The sequence below is a fragment of the Schistocerca serialis genome, chromosome 3 (assembly GCF_023864345.2).
Source record: "Schistocerca serialis cubense isolate TAMUIC-IGC-003099 chromosome 3, iqSchSeri2.2, whole genome shotgun sequence".
In the NCBI taxonomy this organism is placed as follows: Eukaryota; Metazoa; Arthropoda; class Insecta; order Orthoptera; family Acrididae; genus Schistocerca; species Schistocerca serialis.
In genome coordinates this window covers 974,709,728-974,735,383 of record NC_064640.1, presented here as the reverse complement: position 1 = coordinate 974,735,383, position 25,656 = coordinate 974,709,728, and the positions used below count along the sequence as shown (strand labels likewise).

General features: G+C 40.7%; 1 protein-coding gene across 1 annotated transcript in view; it reads right to left on the bottom strand.

Moving 5' to 3' along the window:
- The window catches only part of LOC126471406 (PIN2/TERF1-interacting telomerase inhibitor 1-like), a 100,037-nt gene that overhangs the window by 53,086 nt on the left and 21,295 nt on the right, over positions 1-25,656 (bottom strand). The window contains exons 2-3 of the mRNA XM_050099534.1: positions 18,857-18,979; positions 7,295-7,469 (exon numbers count right to left, since the gene is read on the bottom strand). Coding sequence (XP_049955491.1) covers positions 7,295-7,469; positions 18,857-18,979 — 298 coding nt within the window. The remainder of the gene's footprint in view (positions 1-7,294; positions 7,470-18,856; positions 18,980-25,656) is intronic.

Genomic DNA, 25,656 nt, shown 5'->3' with positions numbered 1-25,656 from the left:
CTTTTTAGGTAGCAAAACTATTTTCTATGACACATTACTGTGATCCACTACTTGACTAAAGTAATAAAAATCAGAGGAAGAATGTCCAGATATATAAAACAAAACACTTGATTTATAGAGACTAAAAGAGAAGTAACCTATTTCAGCAAACTGGAATAGTGTCAGAGGGTGACTCTGTAGCGAGGTACCCAGCTGAAGGACACCCAGTGCTGTTATTGTAGGAAGAGGTTATATCTCACATCCATCCAGCACAACACTTATTACTGACAAGATGTACAAAAAACACTTTTGTCAGATATGTTAAAATGAGCAAACAAGACAGGTAAGGTTGCTGGTGCTAGAAGGATTGAATGTATAATCCTCTGACTGCTGTGGATGACACAGTTATTCCTGCTCCGCCACTACCCAGGTGCTACTGACGAGTTTTCAGCATAGCCCTTGCATTTTCCAACAGTGCTATTGATGTGTTTAAGCATCCTATTCCATCAGCCCTTTGGTGCTGTGGATGGCTTTATGCACACTGATTCACAGGTATCTGTGTGCCCCAGACACATATAAATACACAGAGTTGTATTTCCACATTGGTCTTCCAGTAGCTGTTCAGAGTTCCAGTTTGATGCATAGTTTGACGGAAAATTCAACTTTGCTTTGCGTTTTTCCATCAGATTTAACTTCATGTTTTTTTGTCCTATGAGAGATGTGTCATGTCCCTGGTTCCACAAATAGAGATATCATGGAGATACTCAATAGGAGCCACAGTGAATAGATTTCTCTAATTTCAGTAGCAACAACGAATCTTCAATGGAATCATGAATTAGAAGTAATCCTCAGCCCTGTACATCAGCTGGTACAGCACACCAGCTTGATGTTTCTACAAGAGGTGCAGTCGGTAGCTATTCAGAATCTGAAGAATCAGAAAGTGATAACAAAATGCTCTGGAAAAAGAGCACACCTTATGACACTTTTGATTGGAAACAAACTGATTTCCAGCCATTTGCCTTGGCTTCAGGACACAAATGTCAACTGGTAAATGACTCAAGCATTTTGCCATTTTTAATTACATTTCTGTCAGGAGACCTGTTGCAGTTATAGCAGATGAAATGAATCAACATCAAGTGTACATCAGAGCAAATACTGCAGAAGCTGCGCATTCTTGCATGTCAAAGTAGAAAGGTGTTGGATTTCAGGCACTTTGTTTTGTTGCTATTTTCCCTCAAATGCTTGAAGTTAAATAGTTGAAAATAAGTGATTATTGGTCCACAAATATACTTTTAATATCCCAGTTTATAGAAAAAAAGGTCCCAAGACCGTTTTGAGAATGCTACCCTTTAGTGACAACTCTGCAAATACTGGAAGTGACAATTTGTTTGAAATTAGGAATACCACCGATAATATTAATATGACATTTTTCAGTACATTTGGTGCACATCAGAAGTCTTGTACTGGCGATATCTCTTGTTGTTCAAAAGTCAATTATCTTTTAAACAATTTATTCCATCCAAGCAAAGTTAATTTGGAATAAAGACATTTGTGCTGTGTGACTGTCAGACTGGGTAGATTTTGAATTTCATTGCACATACAGGCACAACAGCAGTAATTGGATTCCACAATTTTAGAACAAGTGGTAAAGCAGTGGCAACACTTACTAGACCATATTTGTAACAGGGACATACTCTGTACGTCCACAACTGGTAGTCCAGCCAAGACCTGTTTCTCTGTCTTCACAGCTATGGAACAACTGCATATGGCACTGTTTGTAAGAACAGGCACAGCAAGCCAAAACTGCAGACGACACTGAACGAGGAGAAACTGAGTTCAAATCAACTGACAAGATGCTTTTATCAAGTGATGGGATAAAAGAGAAGTGAGAATGTGGACCGCATGTAACACAACATAAATTGACGAAACAGAGAAGACTGAAAGAAATGCTGGCAAAAAAATCAAGAAAACCCAATGTATTGTAGATTACAATTTGAGTATGGAAGCAGTTGACTTTTGTGACATGCTAGCTCAGTAAGACCTGTGTGGAATGGTACAAGGAGTATTTTTTTTTACATTCTGGATCTGTGCATTTTAAATGCTCATGCTTTTCACAGGTTGTTTACTCAAAGAGTTTATCTCAGTAGGTAAACTGCAGAAAAATACACAACAGAATAGAGAAAAGCAGAGGAACGTGCTCTGATGATGAGAATCCTCTACAGCTTACTGGGAGGCATTTTACAGGTGTAACTGAGAGTGAACATTAGAAGAAAAGTACGCTAATGTTCGGATGTGTGGTTTGCACAGAACAGAATGAGTACCAAGAAACCAGGTACCAATACTAAACTTGCAACATAACAATATGTGGTGAAACCTGTTTCAAGATTTATCACACAAAGAAGCATTACTAAACCAGGAACTAAACGTAATAGTTGAAATTAATTAACACTTCTTAATGAATTACTTAAAAAAAGAAAGATGTAAAAAAGACAATATAAAAATTCATTTTCAACTTTGCTAAGCTTGGGTAAAAAGGAAAGACAAAAAATACAGATACAATAGGTGTAAAAAGTGTTGAAACAGTTTCTGACTTCATCTCTTCAGGTGATATAGTTACTGGCAAATGAACAGGCTTGGTGTTTCAGAAGCTACAATATCTATTCTGCACATTACGTAATTACACAGCATACGCTGCATTAGTAAAACAAAACTTACACATCTTTGCATACTTATAATATGCTGAAATTATTGTTATATAATGTAGACAATTGTATTTTGATGCCCTTACTGGCAAGACTGTTTGGGATGTATGGCAATATGGCCAACTCTACGTTCTGAATTTTTTCTTGCCTGTGACAAGAGATGTTTGCTAATAGGAACTTTTATTAATTGTGAATCGCATGCATTATTCTCTTCATCATAAGAATAATACGAATGTGAACATTATGCCGTGTATTCTTTCATGTTTGCTGCTATCTCATTTAAATCCTATCTGCCAAATAAACTACGAAACTAGAGTGAGACAACAGCAAACACGGAAGAATATATATATCATAAGAATATACATATCATTTCATGTTTATATTCGTATTATTCTTATGCTGAATAGTGATAGAGTCCGAAATGAAGCACGGCAACTGATTAGATTTTTAAATCTAAGATGACTAATTTCTGTGCAGAAAGTAATGTACTACAGAGGCGTCTGCAAAGATTTTCAAAGGGAAAATTTTTTTCGCTAAACTCTCGTTCAGAACATCATCTGTCATACAGAGTCTATTATTTGGTTCTTGTTTATCATTAGCAAAGAAAGCAGCAGTGTAAGTAACAACAAATAGCAGTTTCATGCCATTGTTTCACTAATGAGACAATTCTTCTTTCTTTTTTATTGTAAGCGGCGGTAGCGCGCATACAAGCAAGCCACGCTGCGAGTGGCGACAGGTCGTAAACACTCATTATCAGAATGCGACAAACAATGCATGACACAGTACAATAATGCATTTTCAGCTTAGAGTGACGTAAACACCTATAACAAAGAGAAAGGCACGTATCAGGTCAAAGCAAAATAAGCAATCGATTCAAACCAGACGAAGCACGTGAAAAAGAAAGGGTACAGGTATAAATACTGACGGAGCACTTGACGCACAGCAATGGCTCCCTGGTAAAGCTTAACTGCTAAGTTTACGACTCGAAGCAAACTACTGTAGCTGTAACTTCATACATTCAATCTAATTTGTCTCTCATGTTACAATGGACCACATTTGTTTTGATTTGGAGGTGCGGTCTAAAACTTTTCTCTCCCCTTGAATTTCGAGTCTCAAATTTTAGATGCGGCTTAGATTCGAGAAAAAAAATTTTTCTGGATTTTGAGTCTCATTTCTCAGGTGTGACTTAGAATCGATTGCGGCTTAGATTCGAGAAAATACGGTAACCTGCCATTGTAGCAGCATTAACCGAACTAATGACTGTGGCAGACACTTGTCGTCTTATATAGGCATTGCCACTGCAGAGCCATATTCTGCCTATTTACGTATCTCTGTATTTGAATACGCATGCCTATACCAGTTTCTGTGGTGCTTCAATGTAGATACATATTTGCAAGATTTTTGGAATCCTCAAATCTGGATTGCAGAAAGGATGTGGTAGAGCCAGGTACTTTCCTATGCTTCCTACAAACTGAAAAGTATGGGAATGACATGTAGGCTGTGCATTATGGCTTCTGGAACCAAATGAAGTATATAAGAGGATCAGTGGTGACAAGGGATTCTTAAAAGGATAGATATTCCTCGGATTTGAGCCACCAGAGCTGTTATTGGTTCACCATGCTTTTGAGCACTTTGCACACACTAGAGCGATGGTGCCATGCATGGTACGAGGTTTGTCAGTAGAGACCAATGCCTGTAACTGAGTATGGGTCACCATTTTAATCAGGACGGAGAAATTTTGCATTTTGCTAGTAGAGGTTACTTGTCAAAATTTTTCTTCAATATTTTAAATAAAAAAACAATATTAGGCTAAGTAAGGACTCGGCATCAATTCGGGTACAAACTAGAAACTGAAAGGGGAGAAGGGGTGAGGATTAAAAGAAAAGTTATGCTTATTATGTCAAAATTAAAATACAGTACAATCAAGTTACAGCCATGTCGCATGTCGTACCATAGCCATTTACAGTAGAACAGAGGTCAAATAACTTTGGTTCAACTACTTCAAAAGTTATCAGTAAATATTTGTCAACAAATTATCAAAAACTAACATGCACAGACATCATTTAATTCATATTTTAATGTCTTTAACGTCTTTTTCTGTATAATGAAACCTAGAATTCTACAATTTTCATTAGATGGCCCTGAAATCAATAAAGAAATTAGTACTCTTTAGCAGATAGCCATTGCTAATAATTATGATGCAAAAATTGTAGTAAAAATACATAATAAAAATAAAATCAAGAGCAGACCCACCAGTGAATCACAACAAAATAAAATCAACGAATATACAAGACAAAATAGCTGCAATTGCATACAATGAACCTGAGAGAGAAAAACTGAACATACTCTTCAGAAAAATAATGTAAGAGTAGCTTTTAACGACCACTAATTTGAAATTAAAACTATGACATAATATCACACTTAGGACATATAAGTTCTCAGTAAGTGGACTGCATAATATTAAATGTCAAGATTTCAAGAGAGAATACATTCATTTCAATGAACATATATAAAAGAGCAACATACCAGCATTGGGGTTTCATATCAGCAAAGAAAAATGTAGTATTACAAACAAGAATGAAAACTTAAAAACCTTGCACATAATTGGCAAGCAAAGACACTTGGACACCATTGAGGAATTATGAATTTACGTTACTAAACAAAAAGACCTGAATAAATTGTTAAATGACCACAATGATCATGCAAGAGATGAGTATTTTTAAAATTTTTGATGACATTTTATACACACATCATTCCACCTGCCATATGGAGTCATACGTGGACACCACAAGTACATGTCAGGTTGAATTAGCCTTCTACCTGCCTAACCATTCTTAGCAAGAGTGCTGTTAACAAAGTGACGAACATGCACCTGGCGAGCAGGATGCTGGTCAGATAAAAAATTATCTGCATTTTAGACGCATTTGTGTCATAAAATACGGTAAATGCCAACTTTGTAATGCAGTTTTATACATTTTATTGACCAAAGTACTTTCATATGTTCTTAAATTTTTTACTGAAAAACTTTTTATTGACTGGAAGTATGAATTAAAAATTGCCTTCAGTCACAACTTTACATGTTTTATTGAGCAAAGGATTAGCTGTTATATACAGGACCCTCCACACGTATATTCATTGACTATGTGGTTTCATCATTGGTGGGACTGAATCAAGGCGTGTATTTTCATGAAATTGTTTTATATTGCTGTATTAAAATTTTGATGTAATCTGCAAAAATTGTATTTCAATTTTTAAACATATTTGTCTTATAGATCTGACGGTGGCTGATGCCAGCTTAAGTTGGTTATTTCGTTAAAAATTCATATGACTTGCAAACAATAAATTATTTTCAAAACAATCACTGCAGCCTCCAACTAAACTAAAATGTTGTTCTTTCCAAAGATTTTTTTGTCCTGTTACAGTTAGGAACTCTGTAACAGTCACTCCCAGTGCATGAATTTAGATTTTTATTGTGTTGGTGTTTTTAATCCATAAAAGTTCAGCCTTTCCTTTGGGAGTTTTATTTATAAGTTGATGCGACAGGCAGGTAGAATAACACTAAGCATTTTTCAAAAGCCCTGAATTCTAGACAAGTCTATCACAAACAAAATGTGTATGGTGGCACAGAGGTTGCTCACTACCTAGCATTTCTCCTCAACATGTATTACCTAGCATTTCTACTCAACATATATTAGTCATTTCAGCTTATTTCTGAACCCAATGTTTAAGTATATCTCTCAACTTCCAAATTACAATGTTACTTCTCATAGTGTTTGGTAAAGCAAGTACGGAGATTAGCACAATAAATCTGGTTACTATCCAGGTGCCAGCTCAGGAACAATCAATTTATCAATATTAATACTTATTCCTATTATTCAATTTATTTGAATGAGTTACATTTACCAGAACACAATCAAGCGAACCAACAAATTCACAAATGACCATGACTTAAAACACTGTCTATTGCTGTACAAGGGCTTCTCTCTTTCTCTGCTTTGATTATATCCAACAATCCTTGGTTAAAAATGTTCTTAGCCCTTCTCTTACATTATTTACTTCAATTCCTACCCCTAGGTTTCCGTTCCTTTCACTGTTGACATGCTCCTGTAACTCCTGATGATGGACACTTAAAGAAGAAGAAGAAGAGGAAGAAGAAGAAGAAGAAGAAGAAAGTAAGAAAGGTATGTTTCTTAAGAATTCTGATCTCACTGTCAGTTACAATTTTCCTCCTCCTCATCTTTATACTGAGTCTGAAGATATTCACAAAAGCCATCTTCAATGCACAGATGTGTTAACTCACCACAAATTGCTAATCAAAACTGAATTTCAATAGCACAGAAGCTTTGGTCTTTTATCGCCAGCTGAGATCTAAGCAAGGGCAAGGAATGATGGTGTAATAATTGCATTTTATTGGGGAAAATTTACAAACACAACTCAATAGAGAAACTGTAGATTAAAATAGCTCCCTAAAGATATTCAAAATAAATTGGCTTATAATGATTCAGAGAGCAGTAGGAAGGTAACAGAGTAGATTCAGCTTCATAATGACAAGTTAGTGGAGACAGAAAAGAGTAGCAATTATCGATGAACGCTTAAATATATTTTATACTTACTGCACCCTGGCTCGGGATTTCTTCGATTTTTCTTCCAATGAAACAGGCTTAGTTTCTGATGTTCCAGGCGGTCTAATTTCTTCACATGTGGAACTTGCGAGCTCCGATAGCAAACTTTCAAAATTTTGTTGGTGATGGATCCACTCATTGTCACTACTATTTTTACACCCTAAACCTGTAAAAAAAGTGACAACAAACAAAATCAGTTATATAATGGATCATGGAAAGTATCGAATTTAAGCAAAACGTTTGTAAGGGTGCTGTGCCCAAATCACTGACTTAAGAGAGCTAAATATCTGCAACAGGTTGTCCCAGCTCGAGTGCCATATGCCCACAGGCAGAGGTAAATAGGAGTGGACAAAACTGCTGACATACAGGTGGTTACAGAGCTGGGCAGTAGCCACTCAGACTGGCAACACGAATGTGCATTTCGTGGAACTGTTTCAGCGTCACGATCGGCCTCATCTTAATACAGCCGTCAGGCGTAATAACATGAGACTTGGGGGTGCGCTGATGACAGAAGGCATGAGTCACATTTCAGTGGTGTCGGTGGAGTCTATCAGCAGAACGGGTTTCACTAGACATGGCTTGCACCTCAACAGGTATGGAAAGGGGAGGTTGGCAAAGCTTATAGGTGACAGCATAGGTGGGGGTGGTGGGATCACTGATGGGAAAATTCCTATACTAGTGGGTGTTAAAGCTGCACCTTTTTTAGATTGAAGCTAGCTGATAGGTATTGCTGCTTATGGGAAGTCTCTCTAACAAAGGATACACTTTCGACAAAGCTTGGGTATCTGATTAATGAGGGAATTAGTATATTTCATCAAAATATACAAGGTATTAGAGATAAAGTTAGTGAACTGCTTATAGATGTTGACTCAGAAATTATTGGTATATCTGAACACTTCTTAAATAAGGAGACAATTCAGAGGCTTCCTTTACCAGGATACAGGTTGGCTGGCAGCTTTTCTAGAAGCTCTTTGCTGTGTGGGGGAGTAGCCATGTATGTGAAAAACAGTATCCCATTTGAGTCAATTGATGTTTCAAAGTACTGCACTGAAAAGGTGTTTGAATGTTGTGCAGGTGTGGTTAAATTTAGTGGAGCAAAACTTCTTACTGTTGTTATTTATAGATCCCCAGACTCCGATTTCACAACATTTTTGCTAAAGCTAGAGGAGGTTCTTGGTTCACTTTATAGGAAATACAAAAAGTTAGTTATATGTGGTGACTTCAACATTAATTGTGTAAGTGATTGTGCAAGGAAAAGGATGCTGGTAGACCTCCTTAATTCATATAATCTTATGCAAACCGTATTCTTTCCAACGAGAGTGCAAGGGAACAGTAGAACAACCATAGACAATATTTTTGTTCATTCGTCATTATTGGAAGGGCATTCTGTTAGCAAAAAGGTGAATGGCCCTTCAGATCATGATGCACAAATTTTAAGTCTAAAAGATTTTTGCGCTGCAACACATGTTAAATATAGTTACCAACTTTTTAAGAAAGCTGATCCAGTTGCTGTACAGACTTTTGTAAACCTTATCAAGGAACAAGAGTGGCAAGATGTTTATAGTGCTGATACAGTAGACGATAAATATAATGCTTTCCTCAAGACTTTTCTCGTGCTCTTTGAAAGTTGCTTTCCATTAGAACGTTCAAAACAGGGTACTAGCACAAACAGGCAGCCTGGGTGGCTGACTAAAGGGATAAGAATATCTTGTAGAACAAAGTGGCAATTATATCAAAATGTTAGAAACAGTCAAAATCTAAATGCAGCAGCCCATTACAAACAGTATTGTAAGGTGCTTAAAAAAGTTATTAGGAAGGCAAAAAGTATGTGGTATGCAAATAGAATAGCTAAGTCTCAGGATAAAATTAAAACCATATGGTCAGTCATAAAGGAAGTGGTTGGTCTGCAGAGACAGGTCGAGAATATAGAATCAGTGCGTAGTGGGGATGTCCGTGTTACTGATAAGTCGCATATATGTACAGTACTTAATAATCACTTTCTGAATATAGCAGGTGGACTAAACAGAAACCTAGTCCCAACAGGGAATCATATAGCGCTCGTAGAAAAAAGTGTTACGAGACTGTTACCTGAAATGCTCCTCCATGATACTGACAAGAGGGAGATTGAGTTAATAATTAAATCACTAAAGACCAAGAACTCTCATGGATATGACGGGGTAGCTAGCAGAATACTGAAGTATTGTTCCACGTATGTTAGCTCAGTACTTAGCCATATCTGTAACTTTTCCTTTAGCAGTGGTCGGTTTCCTGACCGATTAAAGTACTCGGTAGTGAAGCCACTTTATAAAAAGGGAGACAGGGATAATGTTGACAATTATAGACCTATTTCTATGCCATCGGTGTTTGCTAAGGTTATCTAGAGGGTTGTATATACAAGGTTACTGCAGCATTTAAATTCACATAATTTGCTGTCAAATGTACAGTTTGGTTTTAGAAATGGCTTAACAACTGAAAATGCTATAGTCTATTTTCTCTGTGAGGTTTTGGACGGATTAAATAAAAGGTTGCGAACGTTAGGTGTTTTCTTTGATTTAACGAAGGCTTTTGACTGTGTTGACCACAAAATATTACTGCAGAAGTTGGAACATTATGGAGTAAGGGAAGTAGCTTACAACTGGTTCGCCTCCTACTTTAAGAACAGAAAGCAGAAGGTAATCCTCCGCAATATTGAGAGTGGTAATGATGTTCAGTCCCAATGGGGCACTGTTAAATGGGGCGTTCCCCAAGGGTCGGTGCTGGGGCCACTGCTGTTTCTTATTTATATAAATGATATGCCTTCTAGTATTACAGGTGATTCAAAAATATTTCTGTTTGCTGATGACACCACCTTGGTAGTGAAGGATCTTGTGTGTAATATTGAAACATTATCAAATAATGTAGTTCATGATATAAGTTCGTGGCTTGTGGAAAATAATTTGATGCTAAATCACAGTAAGACTCTGTTTTTACAGTTTCTAACTCACAATTCAACAAGAACTGACATTTTAATCAGACAGAATGGGCATGTTATAAGCGAGACGGAACAGTTCAAGTTCCTAGGCGTACGGATAGATAGTAAGCTGTTGTGGAAAGCCCATGTTCAGGATCTTGTTCAGAAACTAAATGCCGCTTTATTTACCATTAGAACAGTATCTGAAATAAGTGACATTTCAACACGAAAAGTAGTATACTTCGCATATTTTCATACGCTTATGTCATATGGTATTATTTTTTGGGGTAATTCTTCTGATTCAAAAAGGGTATTTTTGGCTCAAAAACAGGCTGTTCGAGCTATGTATGGTGTAAGTTCGAAAACCTCTTGTCGACCCCTATTCAATAGTCTGGGAATTTTGACATTGCCCTCACAGTATGTATTTTCTTTAATGTCGTTTGTTGTTAGCAATATTAGCTTATTCCCAAGAGTTAGCAGCTTTCACTCAGTTAATACTAGGCAGAAATCAAATCTGCATGTGGAATGCACTTCCTTGACTCTTGTGCAGAAAGGAGTACAGTATTCTGCTGCATTCATTTTCAATAAGCTACCACAAGAACTCAAAAATCTTAGCAGTAGCCCAAACTCTTTTAAGTCTAAACTGAAGAGTTTCCTCATGGCTCACTCCTTCTATTCTGTCGAGGAGCTCCTGGAAGAGCTAAAAAATTAAGCAAATTCCAGTGTTACATTCTTGATTTTCTTTATTTAACCTAACGACTTGTCGCCTGAATATGTTTCTTATATTTCATTTTATCTGTTTCTACAATCGTGTTATATTTTCATGTATTGACTCGTTCCATGACCATGGAGACTTCTCCTAAATGTGGTCCCACGGAACAATAAATAAATAAATAAATAAATAAAAACGAGACACTATGCCTCAGTTGAGAGTCCGCAGCAGAAGTGGCCAAATAGCTTGTACATGCCTGGAACAAGGAACGAATGTGGTGCAATAGGACCACCTTGCAAGTAGCCTACTCACTTATGCCTGCCTGCACATAAGCTGACAGGCACTCATAGGTGCTGTCATCCGTGAGACAGAGTTGGAATTGTTTAATCTACAATTTAAAACAAGGAATGAAAACAGGCAAAGTAACATGGCTTCTCTTGCAGCTTTAATTACTATGGAATTTCACATAAAGTGGTAACTCATAAATGCATACACTTCTAAGAAAACAGACAAATGCATAGTTGCTCCTCAAAAAGACAAGACAAGAGTGTACAGTAAACACAGTTTCTTAACAATAGTATGGAAAACAACACATTTTATGATATGCTGGCCTGCTGATAAAACCTACAAATACTGACAATTGGAATTACTTTTTAACTGACTAGCTGATTATCTAATACATACTGAAAGAAGTGCACGCAAAATCTGGGAGTCTGCACCTGTGCACACTAACAACACAAGCGTGCTGTTTGTGTACAAAATGCTACTGCCTTTTTATCAAATGGTCCTAGGTACAGTAGAAATAAAACGAAGGCACAAAGAACTTAAGCTGAATTTATCCTAATTTGATCCAGAGTGAGCAAATTGTGATTTTAAGCTGCATATTTTAGGAGCAAAGGTAAGCAGAGGCACTGAATTGTTGACAGACACACAAACAATACTGAAAACTACACTAGCTTTCATATGAATTCTTCTCACTGCAATGAAAAATGCCTTTGTTTTAATGATTGTCAGCCTAACTCAAATACCGTTTGCGTGACACTCTCCCCCCTATTTCATGATACAACAAAACAAGCTGACCTTTAAACTTTTTTAATGTCCTCCATCAATCCTATCTAGTAAGGATCCCACAATATGCAACTATACTCCAGAAGGGTACGGAGAAGTACTCTATTTAGTATATTTGTTGCATCTTGTAAGTGTTCTGCCAATAAACTGCAGTCTTTGGTTCACCTTCACCATGTCTTTTTCTATAAGATGGTTCCAGTTTAAGTTGTTTCTAATTGTGATCCGATCCTAGAAGTCCAGTCAGCATAGCCTCCAGTCCCTAGTCAAGTCCTTGAGTCATTACCAGAATCTCTCTCCCAAATCCATTTCCATCCCCATCATAATGACCACTCTCCCCTCCACACACCCGCCTACTACATGCTTAACAAAATCCATAAACCTAACAATCCATGGCCTCCCCTTATAGCTAAATACTGTGCACCAAATGAAAGAATCTCTGCTCTTGTTGACCAATTACTCATAGACGTATTACAGATACAATCAACCATCCTCAATCCATTAACATCTGTATTCCTTCTCATCATTATTGCAGCACCTCCATAGACTGGAAAACTCCGGTGCCCAAGGCCTTGGCACTTTTTAAACACTACCTCTCCGGATGTCCTTCCAACTCCAAATCCACCTCTTCATTCCTTATACATCTAACTACTTACACCCTCAACACACATCTACCACAAATTTGACGGGAAGATATACACATAAATCTGAAGAGTGGACATGGGCACTCACATGGCACCCTCCTATAGGTTGGTTGGTTGGTTGGTTAAAGGCAGGAGAAGGGACCAAACTACGAGGTCATCGGTCCCTTGTTCCTAATAAAACAATGCCACAAGTGTGAGAATAAAACAGAGGAGACATATAACACAAAATGGAAAGAAAGGAAAAGCCACAAGAATGAAGGGAAGGCAATGAACACTAAAAGGAACAAAAGAGGACAAGAAAACAACAGAGAGATGCTAGAAAGATGTAAAACATGACAGCATGAAAGAAGATTACAGTGACTGGCCAACCACAAGAATAAAAGGGAAAAGCCAGCCACTCTGCAACACATTAAGACCTCCACCCTAAAAGCACTAGGGTAGAGGACAAGGAGGGACAAAGGACATGCACTAAAAACTACATAGAAGTATAAAACCCACTCCCACGGATAAAACGTAAAACTAAAGCTGCTGTGGAGGCATTGTCGCCCGACACCGAAGGCAGGGTGCTGGGAAAGTTAAAAGTCTGCCGCAGAGCGGCTAAAAGTGGGCAGTCCAGCAAGAGGTGGACGACTGTCATTTGGGAGCCACAGTGACACTGAGGTGGGTCCTCGCGACGGAGAAGGTAAGCATGCATTAGCCATGTATGGCCAATGTGGAACCGGCAGAGGACAACTGATTCCCTGCGACAGGCCTGCATGGAAGACTTCCACACATTCATAGTCTCCTTAATGACACACAGTTCGTTGTGCGTGCTGTTATGCCATTCCATCTCCCAAAGCCGGAAAACCCTGCAGTGCACGAAGAACGCAGGTCAGCTTCGGAGATGCCTATCTCCAGAAGCAGTTTCCGCGTCGTCTGATTGGCCAGCCTGTCGGCAAGTTCGTTGCCAGGGATTCCAACATGTCCTGGGGTCCACACAAACACCACGCAACATCAGGACTGTTCCAGGGCACAGATGGACTCCTGAATGGACGCTACCAGGGGGTGGCGATGGTAGCACTGGTCAATAGCTTGCAGATGGCCGCCAGCCCTGTAGTGAAAACCCTGCAGCCAACTGGCAAGAAATGCTACTCAATATGTCCTCCATGAACATAAGCAAAGCCTATGTGACCATCAGCCATTGAGCCGTCGGTGTAAACCACTTCAGAGGCCCGGAAGACGTCAAGAATCGATAGGAAGTGACAGCGGAGAGCAGCGGGGTTAGTGGAGTCCTTAGGGCCATGCAAAAGGTCCAGACGAAGCTGTGGCCGAGGCGTACACCATGGAGGCATACGTGAACGGACTACAAGTAGAGGTGGTGAAGAGAAGAACTCCAGTTCGGAGAGAAGGGACCGCACGCGAACTGCAAACGTTGGCCCCGATCTAGGCCGCCGATGGGGGAGATGGACTGCCGTGGGCGGCAAATGGAGACGGTAATTCGTATGGTCAGGGGAACTATGAATGTGTGCTGCATAACTGGCGAGCTTCCGAAATAGATGGTGCAAGAGCAACATGGAGGGAAGTGCCTCCCACCATCAAAGAAGGGGCAGGTGTAGACTTCCAGCTCTGAGAGGTGACCTGGGTTGGCGGAGCTGATGGCGTCAGAACTGTTCTAGCGGCAGCGTAAGATGATGTCATACGCACAGAATGCAGGCGTTCAAGTTTTCTCTTAGCCTCAGTGTAGATCAGTCAGTCCAGGGTCTTGTACTCCATGATTTTCCTTTCTTTCTGGAGAATCCTGCTCTCCACACATATGGGAGGCGGGGCACATGAAGTATTGGGATGTGATGGACGTCCACAGTCACGACATATGATGCTGGAAGTATAGTGGGAATACATATGCCAGGACTGCCAGTACTTAAAGCACCTCATTGGGGGAGGGTATACCATCACCTTGACCTTCTCGGGGAATGTATCACCCACAAAGGCCAAGATGATGGCACCGATGGCTAACTGATTGTCCTTTGGATCCCTATGTACGTGCCGGACGAAATGAACACCTTGTCGCTCTAAGTTATCCCACAGCTTGTCAGACTGCACAAGAAGATCCCTGTGAAATATAATACCCTGGACCATATTTAAGCTCTTATGGGGCGTAATTGTTACAGGAACATCCCCTAGCTTGTCACAAGCGAGTAACTTGTGTGACTGGGCAGTGGATGCTGTTTTGATCAAGACTGAACCAGATCTCATTTTGGACAAGCCCTCCACTTCCCCGAACTTGTCCTCTAAATGCTCAACAAAAAACTGAGGCTTCATCGTCATGAGAGATGCCCCATCAGCTCTCGAACATACAAGGTACCGAGGTGAATAAGATCCACTGCCATACTTAGCCTGACGTTCCTCCCATGGTGTGGCCAGGGAGGGGAACAATTTGGGATCGTACTTATGTGCATTGAATTGAGCTCGTGATCGCTTAGAGACTGCTGGTGTTTCACCACCAGCAAGAGATGATGGACTATGCTTCATGGAGTGTCATCTGCCCTAATGCCACCCACTCTGACCAGGGGCCCTTCCCACAGGTGCCACCCATCCGCAGCAAAGGCCACCTGGCAGGATGGACATTACCAGGAGTCCCGATGCCCCAGGAGGATGGGCATCTACCCCTTGGCATACATGGGGAGTTAACGGTGCAGGCATCAGCAGAGCCATCCCTGTGTAGTCAGGGAGCTACAACCTACAAGGTACATGGTGGCCCCACCACAACAGACTGGCTACCGTGCTGGATATCGGGTGCAAAGATGTCCATGGTCATCGTCGATGTAGAAATTGACATTGTGTAGTGCACGGTGGAAAACACACCCAGGAAGGTGTCCTTGCCCAAGAGATGGAGAATGAGCAGGGCTGCAATGTGACAACGAGAAAGTGGGTTAAAGATCTCAATGCACAATGGACACAATGCAACTTGTAAGGCGCCCTTTCCCAATTGGCTCGCTCTTCGGAAAAATTTTGAAGAATGGAGTTCAAACCCTACAGGGGACCATCACAAAGAGGCCGAAACATGTGAAACTCCTTTTAGTCGCCTCGTAAGACAGGCAGGAATACCTCAGGCCTATTCTAACCCCTGGACACGCATGGGGAGCACCCTCTTATACTAACCTGTTTAGGGGCCATCTAGAGGTAACCTTTCCAGCTTTCCAGAACCTCTTATACAGGATTATTGATGATATTTCCATGATCTAGACTCAAGACCAAGACATACTATTGTCATTCCTCCACAGCTTCAACACCTTGTCTCTCATTCACTTCATCTGGCTCTCTCAGTGCCATGTGCCACCTTCTTGAATGTTGATTTCCACTTCTCTGATAACTCGATATATACTTCTGTTCCTATCAGGCCCACTAACCATCAACAATACCTGCATTTTGACAACTATCATCGCTTCCACACCACATCACCACTCTCATGTAGTCTGTCTACCCATGGACCAGTGACCACAATTTCCTTTGCCCTATATGATAAATACATCATCTAAAAGGCAGACAAATTTCCTGCACCACATTTTCACACATTCCTATTCATCCCATCACCCCCAAAAACCAGCTACAAAGTAGCAGCTCCTCATTTCCAAAATCATCTGAACCACATCAGGGGTTCAACTATTATTCATCGAGCCAAGACATGAGAAATATTCTACCCACTCCCAATCTCTTGCCACATGAGTCATATCCATGTGGAAGACCCAAATGCAACACATATCTGATACACCCAACCAGTACGTCCTACTCCATGCCCAACACAGGATTATCCTAACCCGTCAGTGGTAGCAGCACCCGTGAAAGCAACCATTTCATATACCAAATCTTCTGCAATATCTGCACAGCATTTTATGTGGGCATGACCACCAACCAGCTGCCCACCCGAAAGTATGGCCACTGCCAAAGTGTGGTCAACAACAGAACTGGCTATTCAGAAGTGGAACATATTGCTCAGCACAAGACGCTTGATTTCAATGGCTGCTTCACAACCCATGCCATCTGAATCCTTCTGCCCAACACCAGCTTCTCTGAACTACACAGATGGGTTTTATCCTTATAACACTTGCTTTGTTCCCATAATCCTCCTGGCCTCAATCTCCCCATCACACATCCGCCTCCACCCTGCCACAGGCCCCTAACTTTACTCATCCTGCAGCCATATCATCATCCCTAGTCTCCCATTTCTCTGTTATGTTGCCCCTTCTCAATTCACTCTTTCAGGTCATCGCCATAATGCACTGCATGAATTCAGTGGTGCCTGTGCCCTTGTTGCATTCCCATTCCATGCACCAGCTACCTTTCACCCAGCCATCAGCCACCCTTCCCAATGCTCATTTCCACTCCCCGCCACCTTTCTCCTCACGCCCCAGTCCAGCTGTAGAACTGCATTCCTGACACAGTGTATTCAGTTGGCTCAAAGTAGCTGTGTGTGTGTGTGTGTGTGTGTGTGTGTGTGTGTGTGTGCCCACACACACACACACACACACACACACACACACACACATTGCTTGCAGAAATTATAGGGACATGTCTAAATTTTGTTGAATCTGTACGTATCCTTAAAGTAATAGCATTTTGTCTATGTTTTACTTTATGTTATTAGACACCGTAATTGTGGGTTTTCAATTAAAATTCCACTGTTCTAGCTCTAATACATTTGGAGATGGAATGTTGTTCCATTTTGTAAACAAGGCTAAAAATTCCTATTTTTCTGACTAAAATGTTTTCTTTCTTCACAACTGTTAGAACTACTGCAACAAAATTTTTACTTCCTTTTTGCTGTAATAAAACAACAGTAAAAATTTCATATCTCTGGGATTAACCATTTCAGGGAAGGAAAACATTTTAGTCAGAAACCCAGGGGTTCACAGACCTAATTACAATACAGAAAAACTTAAATATGCAAAAGTGTTAGAGATGGAGCATTGAAATTTTAATTGAAAACCCATAATTCAGTTGTCTAAAAACATCATGTCTTAAAACTTTCTGCAAGTATAGTATAAAGATAAATCTATTTCCTCATATGTGAAAGAGCAAATGTAATACTGGGTTAAAACTGTTACAAAAAATAACTTGGAGTAATGAAATGATTATTATCAATTAATATACAGTAAATAAACATTTCTTTGTTATAGATGCTATTCAGCTCCTTATCGGAGCAATCAGTGTGCCTGACTGCCACGTGGAGAACTGGGCTTTGTTCCCAGTAGTGCCACAAATTTTTCCTTGGTGAGAAGACTGGAATCTTGTGCACTCAGACTCTTGGCACCGATTCATGAGCTGCTTGAATAAGATTTTCCCAACTCCAAAATATGGAAAGCTTACACTGACAATGAGAAAGGTGAGCTGACTGCATGCGACTCTGTATAGCATCCAAATGATCCAATAAAGCAAAAGATGATACAGTGGCCAAGCAGGGTCACATGCTTCTCTCAGCCTGCTTGTGAAGGTTACTCTTTATACGAAATGTGATGATGAGAAGCGAAACCATTAAAAAAATATTCAAACATTCAGGAGAAGAGTGTCAAATGTTTATTTTTTTTTTTAAATGGTACTATCTGGGGGGGGGGGGGGCAGGGGGGTGCGGGGGGTGCGGGGGGGGGGGGGGCAGGGGGGTGCGGGGGGGGGGGGGGGGGGACTAGAAGTAATAGTTAAGACAAAGACACAAAAAGTGTCTAGTCCATGTGAGATGGGCCAAGCCATTGATTGCTCTTAGGTACAAAACTGTCTTTGAAAAAAGGTAAGAAGAAAGGAGCCCAGCATTATCTTTGATAGTGTCTTTACACTCATCTTCTCTTTGCTTACCACGCGAGTTTGAAAGAGAAAATTTAGTATAATGAAAACAGTAGTGTGAACACATATAAAATCAAAGTTTGTTACAGATGGAAATATGTACAGTAGATTAGGAGTGTAAAAGTTTGGGACAATGTTTCATAAACATAACTGAAGTGATAAGAAATATTTTTCTAATAAAATTAAAATTAAATATTTGGTTGTAAAAGATACTTTGATTAACAACATACATGAGTAAGTACTTGTGCACAGGCGAGATAACTAATATTTAAGTGTCTACGATGGTCAAAAATAACCTGACAATTTGGAAAACTGCAATATCAGACAAGGGGAAAAAAGTGTCAATCTCAATAATGTAGTCATTTCAGTACCTTTGGTGTCATTCTTGGCCGACACTTTGACATGTTCTTTCATCCCCTGCAAGTTTACTCCAAGACCACATCCTTTCTTCCATCCCATCTTCTCCAACATTCGTTGACCAAATTTATTATTATCTATAAAAGAAAAATAGAATCATATAATTTACAAACAATATCTGTTGAGGATGTGCAATAGTCACACAAGGGGTACACTGTTTGTTGTGGTAAGAATGGAAGAATCAGATGCAAACCACTGCACACAAATAACTTAGTGTGTTGTTTATAGCAAACAAATTGACACACAATCTCGTGTAGGAAACCTTAACCATAAAACTAAACAGAACTGCTCCACAAAAATTGTATCAACCAGTTTTTACAATTTGCAAAATATAATGTTCCACTGACTTCTCCAATTTTATTTTGGCAAAATACTTATAATATCCTTGCTGGGCCTGCAGCCAGCTCATATAATCATCTCGACATGATATTTCAGCAATCCATCTGACTGCCATAGGTGAGAACACTGGTTGCTAAACCTCACCAGAATGGGTGCCTATTGTAAATAGCAACCCTTTCATACACCGTGGACAACCAACAGTGCATGTGCAAAAGGCTGTCACAACTACCCCCAACACAAAATTAAAGTACAGTACCCCAGTTATGTAAGGCGGCAAGAACAATAAGTCACTACAGAATATGTAGGTCAATACATTGTGCCAGCTGAGTCAGAGTCAATTATTTTTTAATATCAGACAAAACAGGAGTCCATGTTTCACTTACAGGATTTCCCTTCTCCCTATTTATAATATTTTCTGCCAGTCTAATTTCAACTAATTCCCTTGTAACACAGTCCCAACAGCAAGATGCCGGATCAACTATCTGTGTCTCATCATACAACATTCTGTACCCCTCAATTAGAAAGCACTTTGCCACCGCAGATCTCTCAAGTTGGAGTAAGCAGATGTGGCGATGTTGCTCAACTTATTTGTCGTAAATATTGCAGATTGTCTGGTCGACATATATTTTTCCTTAATGCCAAGCGATTTTGTAAACAACAGACTTCCTCAGTCCTAGATCATCTCTAACCGAGCCATGGTAGCTCTGATCTCAGATGTCAGATGAAACATACTTATGTTGTACACCAAAACCAACATATAAATGTGCAAAGTAGAATGGTATATTGCAATCTCCAGCACACTTGCTACTAAAGAGTCAAGTAGACAACATGATCCAAGCTACCACTCACAATAAATAAACAAAATGTTAAAAGATGCAGATGATATACGAACAAAAACATCACAGACAACAATTATCTGATCTCTCACTTTAAAGAATACATTGATGTTTGACACTGTAAATTAGACCTGAGGAACCTACCATCAGCTACTATTCTATTGTGGAACATGATTGTCTATCTGTTAGTCCGTTAAACAGTTTCCAGTAGTGAGAAATCCAAACCACTGAAAAGTGCTGCTAATTGAAATGTGACCCTCTCTCCCTATACCTCACATCATTAACTTCAGTTAACACCTAAAATAAACCCAAAGCACACACTTGGCATGCGCAAATACTGTCATAATAAGAACAAAAGCTAAACATACACATTTTAAAATTGCAATCATCAACTGAAAAATGTCATCATACAGAAAACCTAAAATATATAAATAAATAAAATTCAATAAAAACTTCCAATACATGTGCTAAACAACACAAAAAAAAACAAGTACAATATCTTCCCCACCTACTTCCCTACAAATAAAAATGCCTCCCTTGCCCACCTACCAAAAGCCCCTTCCAGTATCTAATACCCCTCTTCCTACCTCAAACAGCAATAAAACTAAAATTAAATGGCAATTCTTCAATTTCAATGACAACCCTAGGTCCCACTATGTGATACAAACTTAATTTACTCAGAGCACACTTTCCTACAAAAAGAAAACTAATTAATAATAGACCATTTGCTAAAAGTCATCTTGTTGGTTGGTTGATTTGGGGGAGGGGACCAAACAGCAAGTTCATCAGTCCCATCAGATTAGGGAATGATGGGGAAGGAAGTCGGTCGTGCCCTTTCAAAGGAACCGTCCCGGCGTTTGCCTGGAGTGATTTAGGGAAATAATGGAAAACCTAAATAAGGATGGCTGGACACGGGTTTGAACCGTCGTCCTCCCGAGTGCGAGTCCAGTGCGCTAGCCCCTGCACCACCTCACTCGGCAGTCGTCTTGTTGACTTAAAACCGTATAGCAGGTCAAGTAAACTATACTGTTGATCAGCAGTCCAGAAGTTTTCAAACAATATTCCACACAGTACGGACATACACACAGTGCCCTCATGATATTATCACATGAATCCGTCGCTATTGTGTGACTGAGCCACCTCCACCATTTTAATTTCCTTCTCATAATGGTGATACATAACAGCTTTCCGTAACACAATAGTTTTGTAGATAACTTATCATACTTGTCACATCGACCATCACCATGTCAGATCCACAGCACGCCATTCCGTACAACTACTTCCCTGACGAAGAAACTCAGCATTAGAGAGTGCCACCTGCTACAAAACACCAAGTCATAAACTAAATTTCAAATAAACCACTCATCAGAGATCAGAAACGGAGAAAATATGAGTAAAATGTTGAAAGCTTCATACATTAGAAATTAAGACATTGCTGTTACATCAGTGTTATACTGTCCTCCTTCCTTACCACTGTCATTCTCTACGTATGATGAGTGTGAGAACAATGGTGCCGCAGTTGCTTCCTACTCATCGACTTGCTCCCTCTTACTGAAGTGTGCAGGTGTATGAGGCAAGCTGTGACTTGGAAGTTGAGAGCATTATCTTTCTGTTGTACCGTAGGATGAAAATGACCGACACTCAGGATCAGATGGCCTCTAACGAAACTGTGTTTTATGAGACTGTCGAGGTTGTAAGGTGAAACATTTCTGACACAGTGCATACAATTGGAAATGTGCTCTATAAGAGAAAGAGTGATGTCTGAAAGAAGTTCAATGCTACAGTCCACACTTCATAGGCAAAACATAGAAAGTTCGTACAATGCAAACAAAATTTAAAATTCTTGTTTAGTTTGCTTTCACCATGAGAAAACATATGTGTTCCACCAAACAAAAACTGGGCACAGAGCAACATCGTGCCCTGCCATCAAAAAATGCACTATTTGTGATTCAGAGGCACCCTTGCACTGCGAAGATCTTACATAGGCCTAATTCAGTATGGTTCAATAATCAGTCGTAAAGGTAACCCAAGCAATCATACCTGTATGAAACAATGCAAGTCGTGGAGTTGATGTGAATGCTATACTAAATCATCCAAATATGGTTACGAATTGAGTAATTTCCACAGCAGACACTATTAAAAAGCTGCTGGTACCACAAGTTGCTGCTGCTATTAATGTTAAAAGAGCTTCTTTCCATGATAAGCAGATGGATGACACATGTGAAACATCCTACATTACATTGATTATACGAACTATCAGTGCAAAGTGGCGTATGGAGGACAGAGTATTATTTACTGCTCCATAGCCCATGAGGAGAAAACAGCAGCTAACCTTATACTGTAGCTTGTTCGCCATTTTGATTCCTTGTGAATTCCTACGAGTTTAATAAAATTGAGCTCCTTTCATAACAGATTAGGATTCTAATCTGAACAGTTCTCGGGTATCCGACCAGGTAGCGTCGTAATTTCTCCACAATATTTCGGCAGACGTACATGCTGCCATCTTCAGGTGGATCCTGACGAATGCTGTGCCGTTCCTCTCAACGCCCTATATATACTAGCCGTTACCCCCCTCCACCATTCCTGAGGTGCCGCGGCCACAAGCGCCATACCGAATTATGCCAGGCCACTAAACCAGCCGTGGCTGACCGTAGTATAAAGACTAGCCATACTAAGGACTATGAAAAAACAAAAATACTCTGTCAATCCTCCTACTTCTGGGACTGCATTACTAAAGAGGCCATCAAAATCCGACTACAGGACGATCTAATTAATAAAGACAGCGGCCTTCGACTTAGTCAGGCTCGGAACCCTGCACTCAGCCTGGAGAGAAATATGCAGTCCCAGAGATCGAGGACCGCGCCCGACGGCAGCAGCAGGGAGACTGCAGACCCCAGTTCAGACCCAGGCGCCACTTCCCCCACCACCTCCAGTAACCACCGTGCTGGCCACACCGAAGACACCAGGAGAGGAACGGTGGAGGGGGTAACAGCTAGTATATATAGGGCGCCGAGAAGAACAGCACAGAATTCGTCAGGATCCACCTGAAGATGGCAGCATGTACGTCTGCCGAAATATTGTGGAGAAATTACGATGCTACCCAGTCGGATACCTGAGAACTGTTCAAATTGGAAATACGCCGGGAAAACTTCAGATCGCAGATTAGGATTCTAATATACATCGATTGGCCAGAATACTCTGCAAACTAGGGATCTGACAGTTTATAGGTAGGTTTGTGAAGGTATGTGGCTTGAGATGTCTATGCACAGGTCATGAAATTCATGTAAATAGTGGACTACTGATTTGCATACGCAGTGATGGCACCCGATAGCGACCCAGGTGGATTCCATAGGATTTACATCAGGTGAATTCGGTCACCGAATCATCAATGTAAGCTCACTATAAAGCTCCTCAAACCACTATAACACAGTTCTGGCTCCAAGACATGGACAATCAAACTGCTCAAAGACGACATCGTTGTCGGGGAAGACATCACACATTAAGGGATGCAGGTGGTTCTCAGCTGTCACTGTGTCTTTGATTACTACCACATGTCCTATGCAAGTGCAGGAGAATGTCTCCAACAGCATAATACTGCTCTCACCACCTTTGTCTGCGGCATGCTGCATGTTTCAAGCTCCCTTTCACCTCGATGACAGCATTCGTGGAGACGACCATCGACCTAGTGTAGTGAAAACATAATTCAGCTGAAGAGCTGAAACATTTCCATTGATCAACGGTTGAATCCCAACAGTCCCATGCCCACTGCAATTGTAATTGATGATATTATTGGGTCAACAAGTCAACACGTATTGGTGGTCTGCTGCGGAACTCCATGATCGACAATGTACGATGAACCGTGGGCTCTGAAACACTTGTGCACGCAACAGCACTGTACTCTTTTGGCAGAGATGCCACAGATCACCATCTATCCTACTTTACAGAGCAGTCAAGCCTCAAAACCCCACATTCTGTGAAGAGTTATGGACATCCAACAATTTATTGCCTAGTGGTAGTTTCACTGTCCTCCTACCCCTTTCACAGACACAAAGATCATCGGAGGGGCCCGCCGCTGTGGCCGAGCGGTTCTAGGCGCTTCAGTCCGGAAATGAGTTGCTGCTACGGTTGCAGGTTCGAATCCTGCCTCGGGCATGGATGTGTGTGATGCCCTTAGGTTAGTTAGGTTTAAGTAGTTCTAAGTCCAAGGGACTGATGACTTCAGATGTTAAGTCCCATGGTGCTTTGAACCATTTGAACCATTGGAGGGACAATAGCATGTGAACATTCGACCAGCTTTGCCATTTTCAAGATACTCATTCACAGGCTCTGTTTTTGTTTTTAGGGCGCAAAAACAAGTAGGGTAATACACGCCCATGCCAGAACTGTAGAACACAAAGGAAGTTAAAAATGGCTACACATTAAGCCCAATCGACGGAAGGAAAGACAGCTAAAACAGAGACTTGCAGAAAGGCCCATAAAATATGCCATAAAGAAACAGAGGTCCTGAACTAAATGTTAAATGTCCTTCGTCATATGACTAAGACGGATAAAAAGTAGAATGCTATCTACAGCCCACACATCGTTTGCTAAAACGACCGATACCTCAGATGGCAAACACAAATGAGAATGTACCTGGTTAAAAACAGGGTATTCCGTCAGGAAATAGCAAACCATTAAAGGTTGAGGGCAATGAGCACAAACTGGTGGGGGATCACCACTTAACAAAAGGCAATGGCTAAAAAGACAGAGCCCAATACGCAACCTAGCTAAAATGATCTCCTAGCGGTGAGAGGGCCGAGAGGAGGTCATCCAAGCCACTGGGAGAGGTTTAATTCCCTGAAGCTCGTTCCCATGAAGGGAAGACCAGTGGCGGTGCCAAAATGACACCACCTGCTGACAGATGGCAACACAGAGATCATCAGACGGAATGGAAGAACTAGCGGACCAAGGTATGAAGACTGCAGCCTTGGCAGCAATGTCAGTGACCTCATTTCCTGTCAGACTGACATGACCAGAAAGCCACATAAACATCGCAGTGGCTCCACCAAGAGCGAGCAAATGACAGTGTTCCTGGATCCGTTGCACTAAGGGATGGACAGTTTACAGCACACAGAGGCCCTGAAGGGCACAAAGAGTGGGAGCAGATGATGCAATTGAAAAGCCTGTGTTGCCAGGTGAACTGCATGGCCTGATACGGGGTGAAGAGCTCTGCTGTAAATACTGAGCAGTGTTCCGAAAACTGATACTGAAATATGTCGGTGCCAATGACACAGGCACACTCAAAACCACGGTCAGTGCGAGATCCATCAGTGTACATAAAGGTACTATTTCGAAGTTCCATGCGAAGGTCATGAAACTTACAGCAATAGAATGAGGCTGGAGTTTTGTCCTTAGGAAGTGAATGAAGGCCAAGGTGAACACTGGCCGCAGCACAAAAACAATGTGGTGAAGGCTTCACACCCATCATGGAGGGGGCAGGTAGCGTGAAGTTAAGCTCCCAGATCAAGAGCTGAAAGCGAACTCCAGGAGGTAACAAGAGAAGAGGGACACGCCCCATACTGGTCATCAAAGGAGTCGTC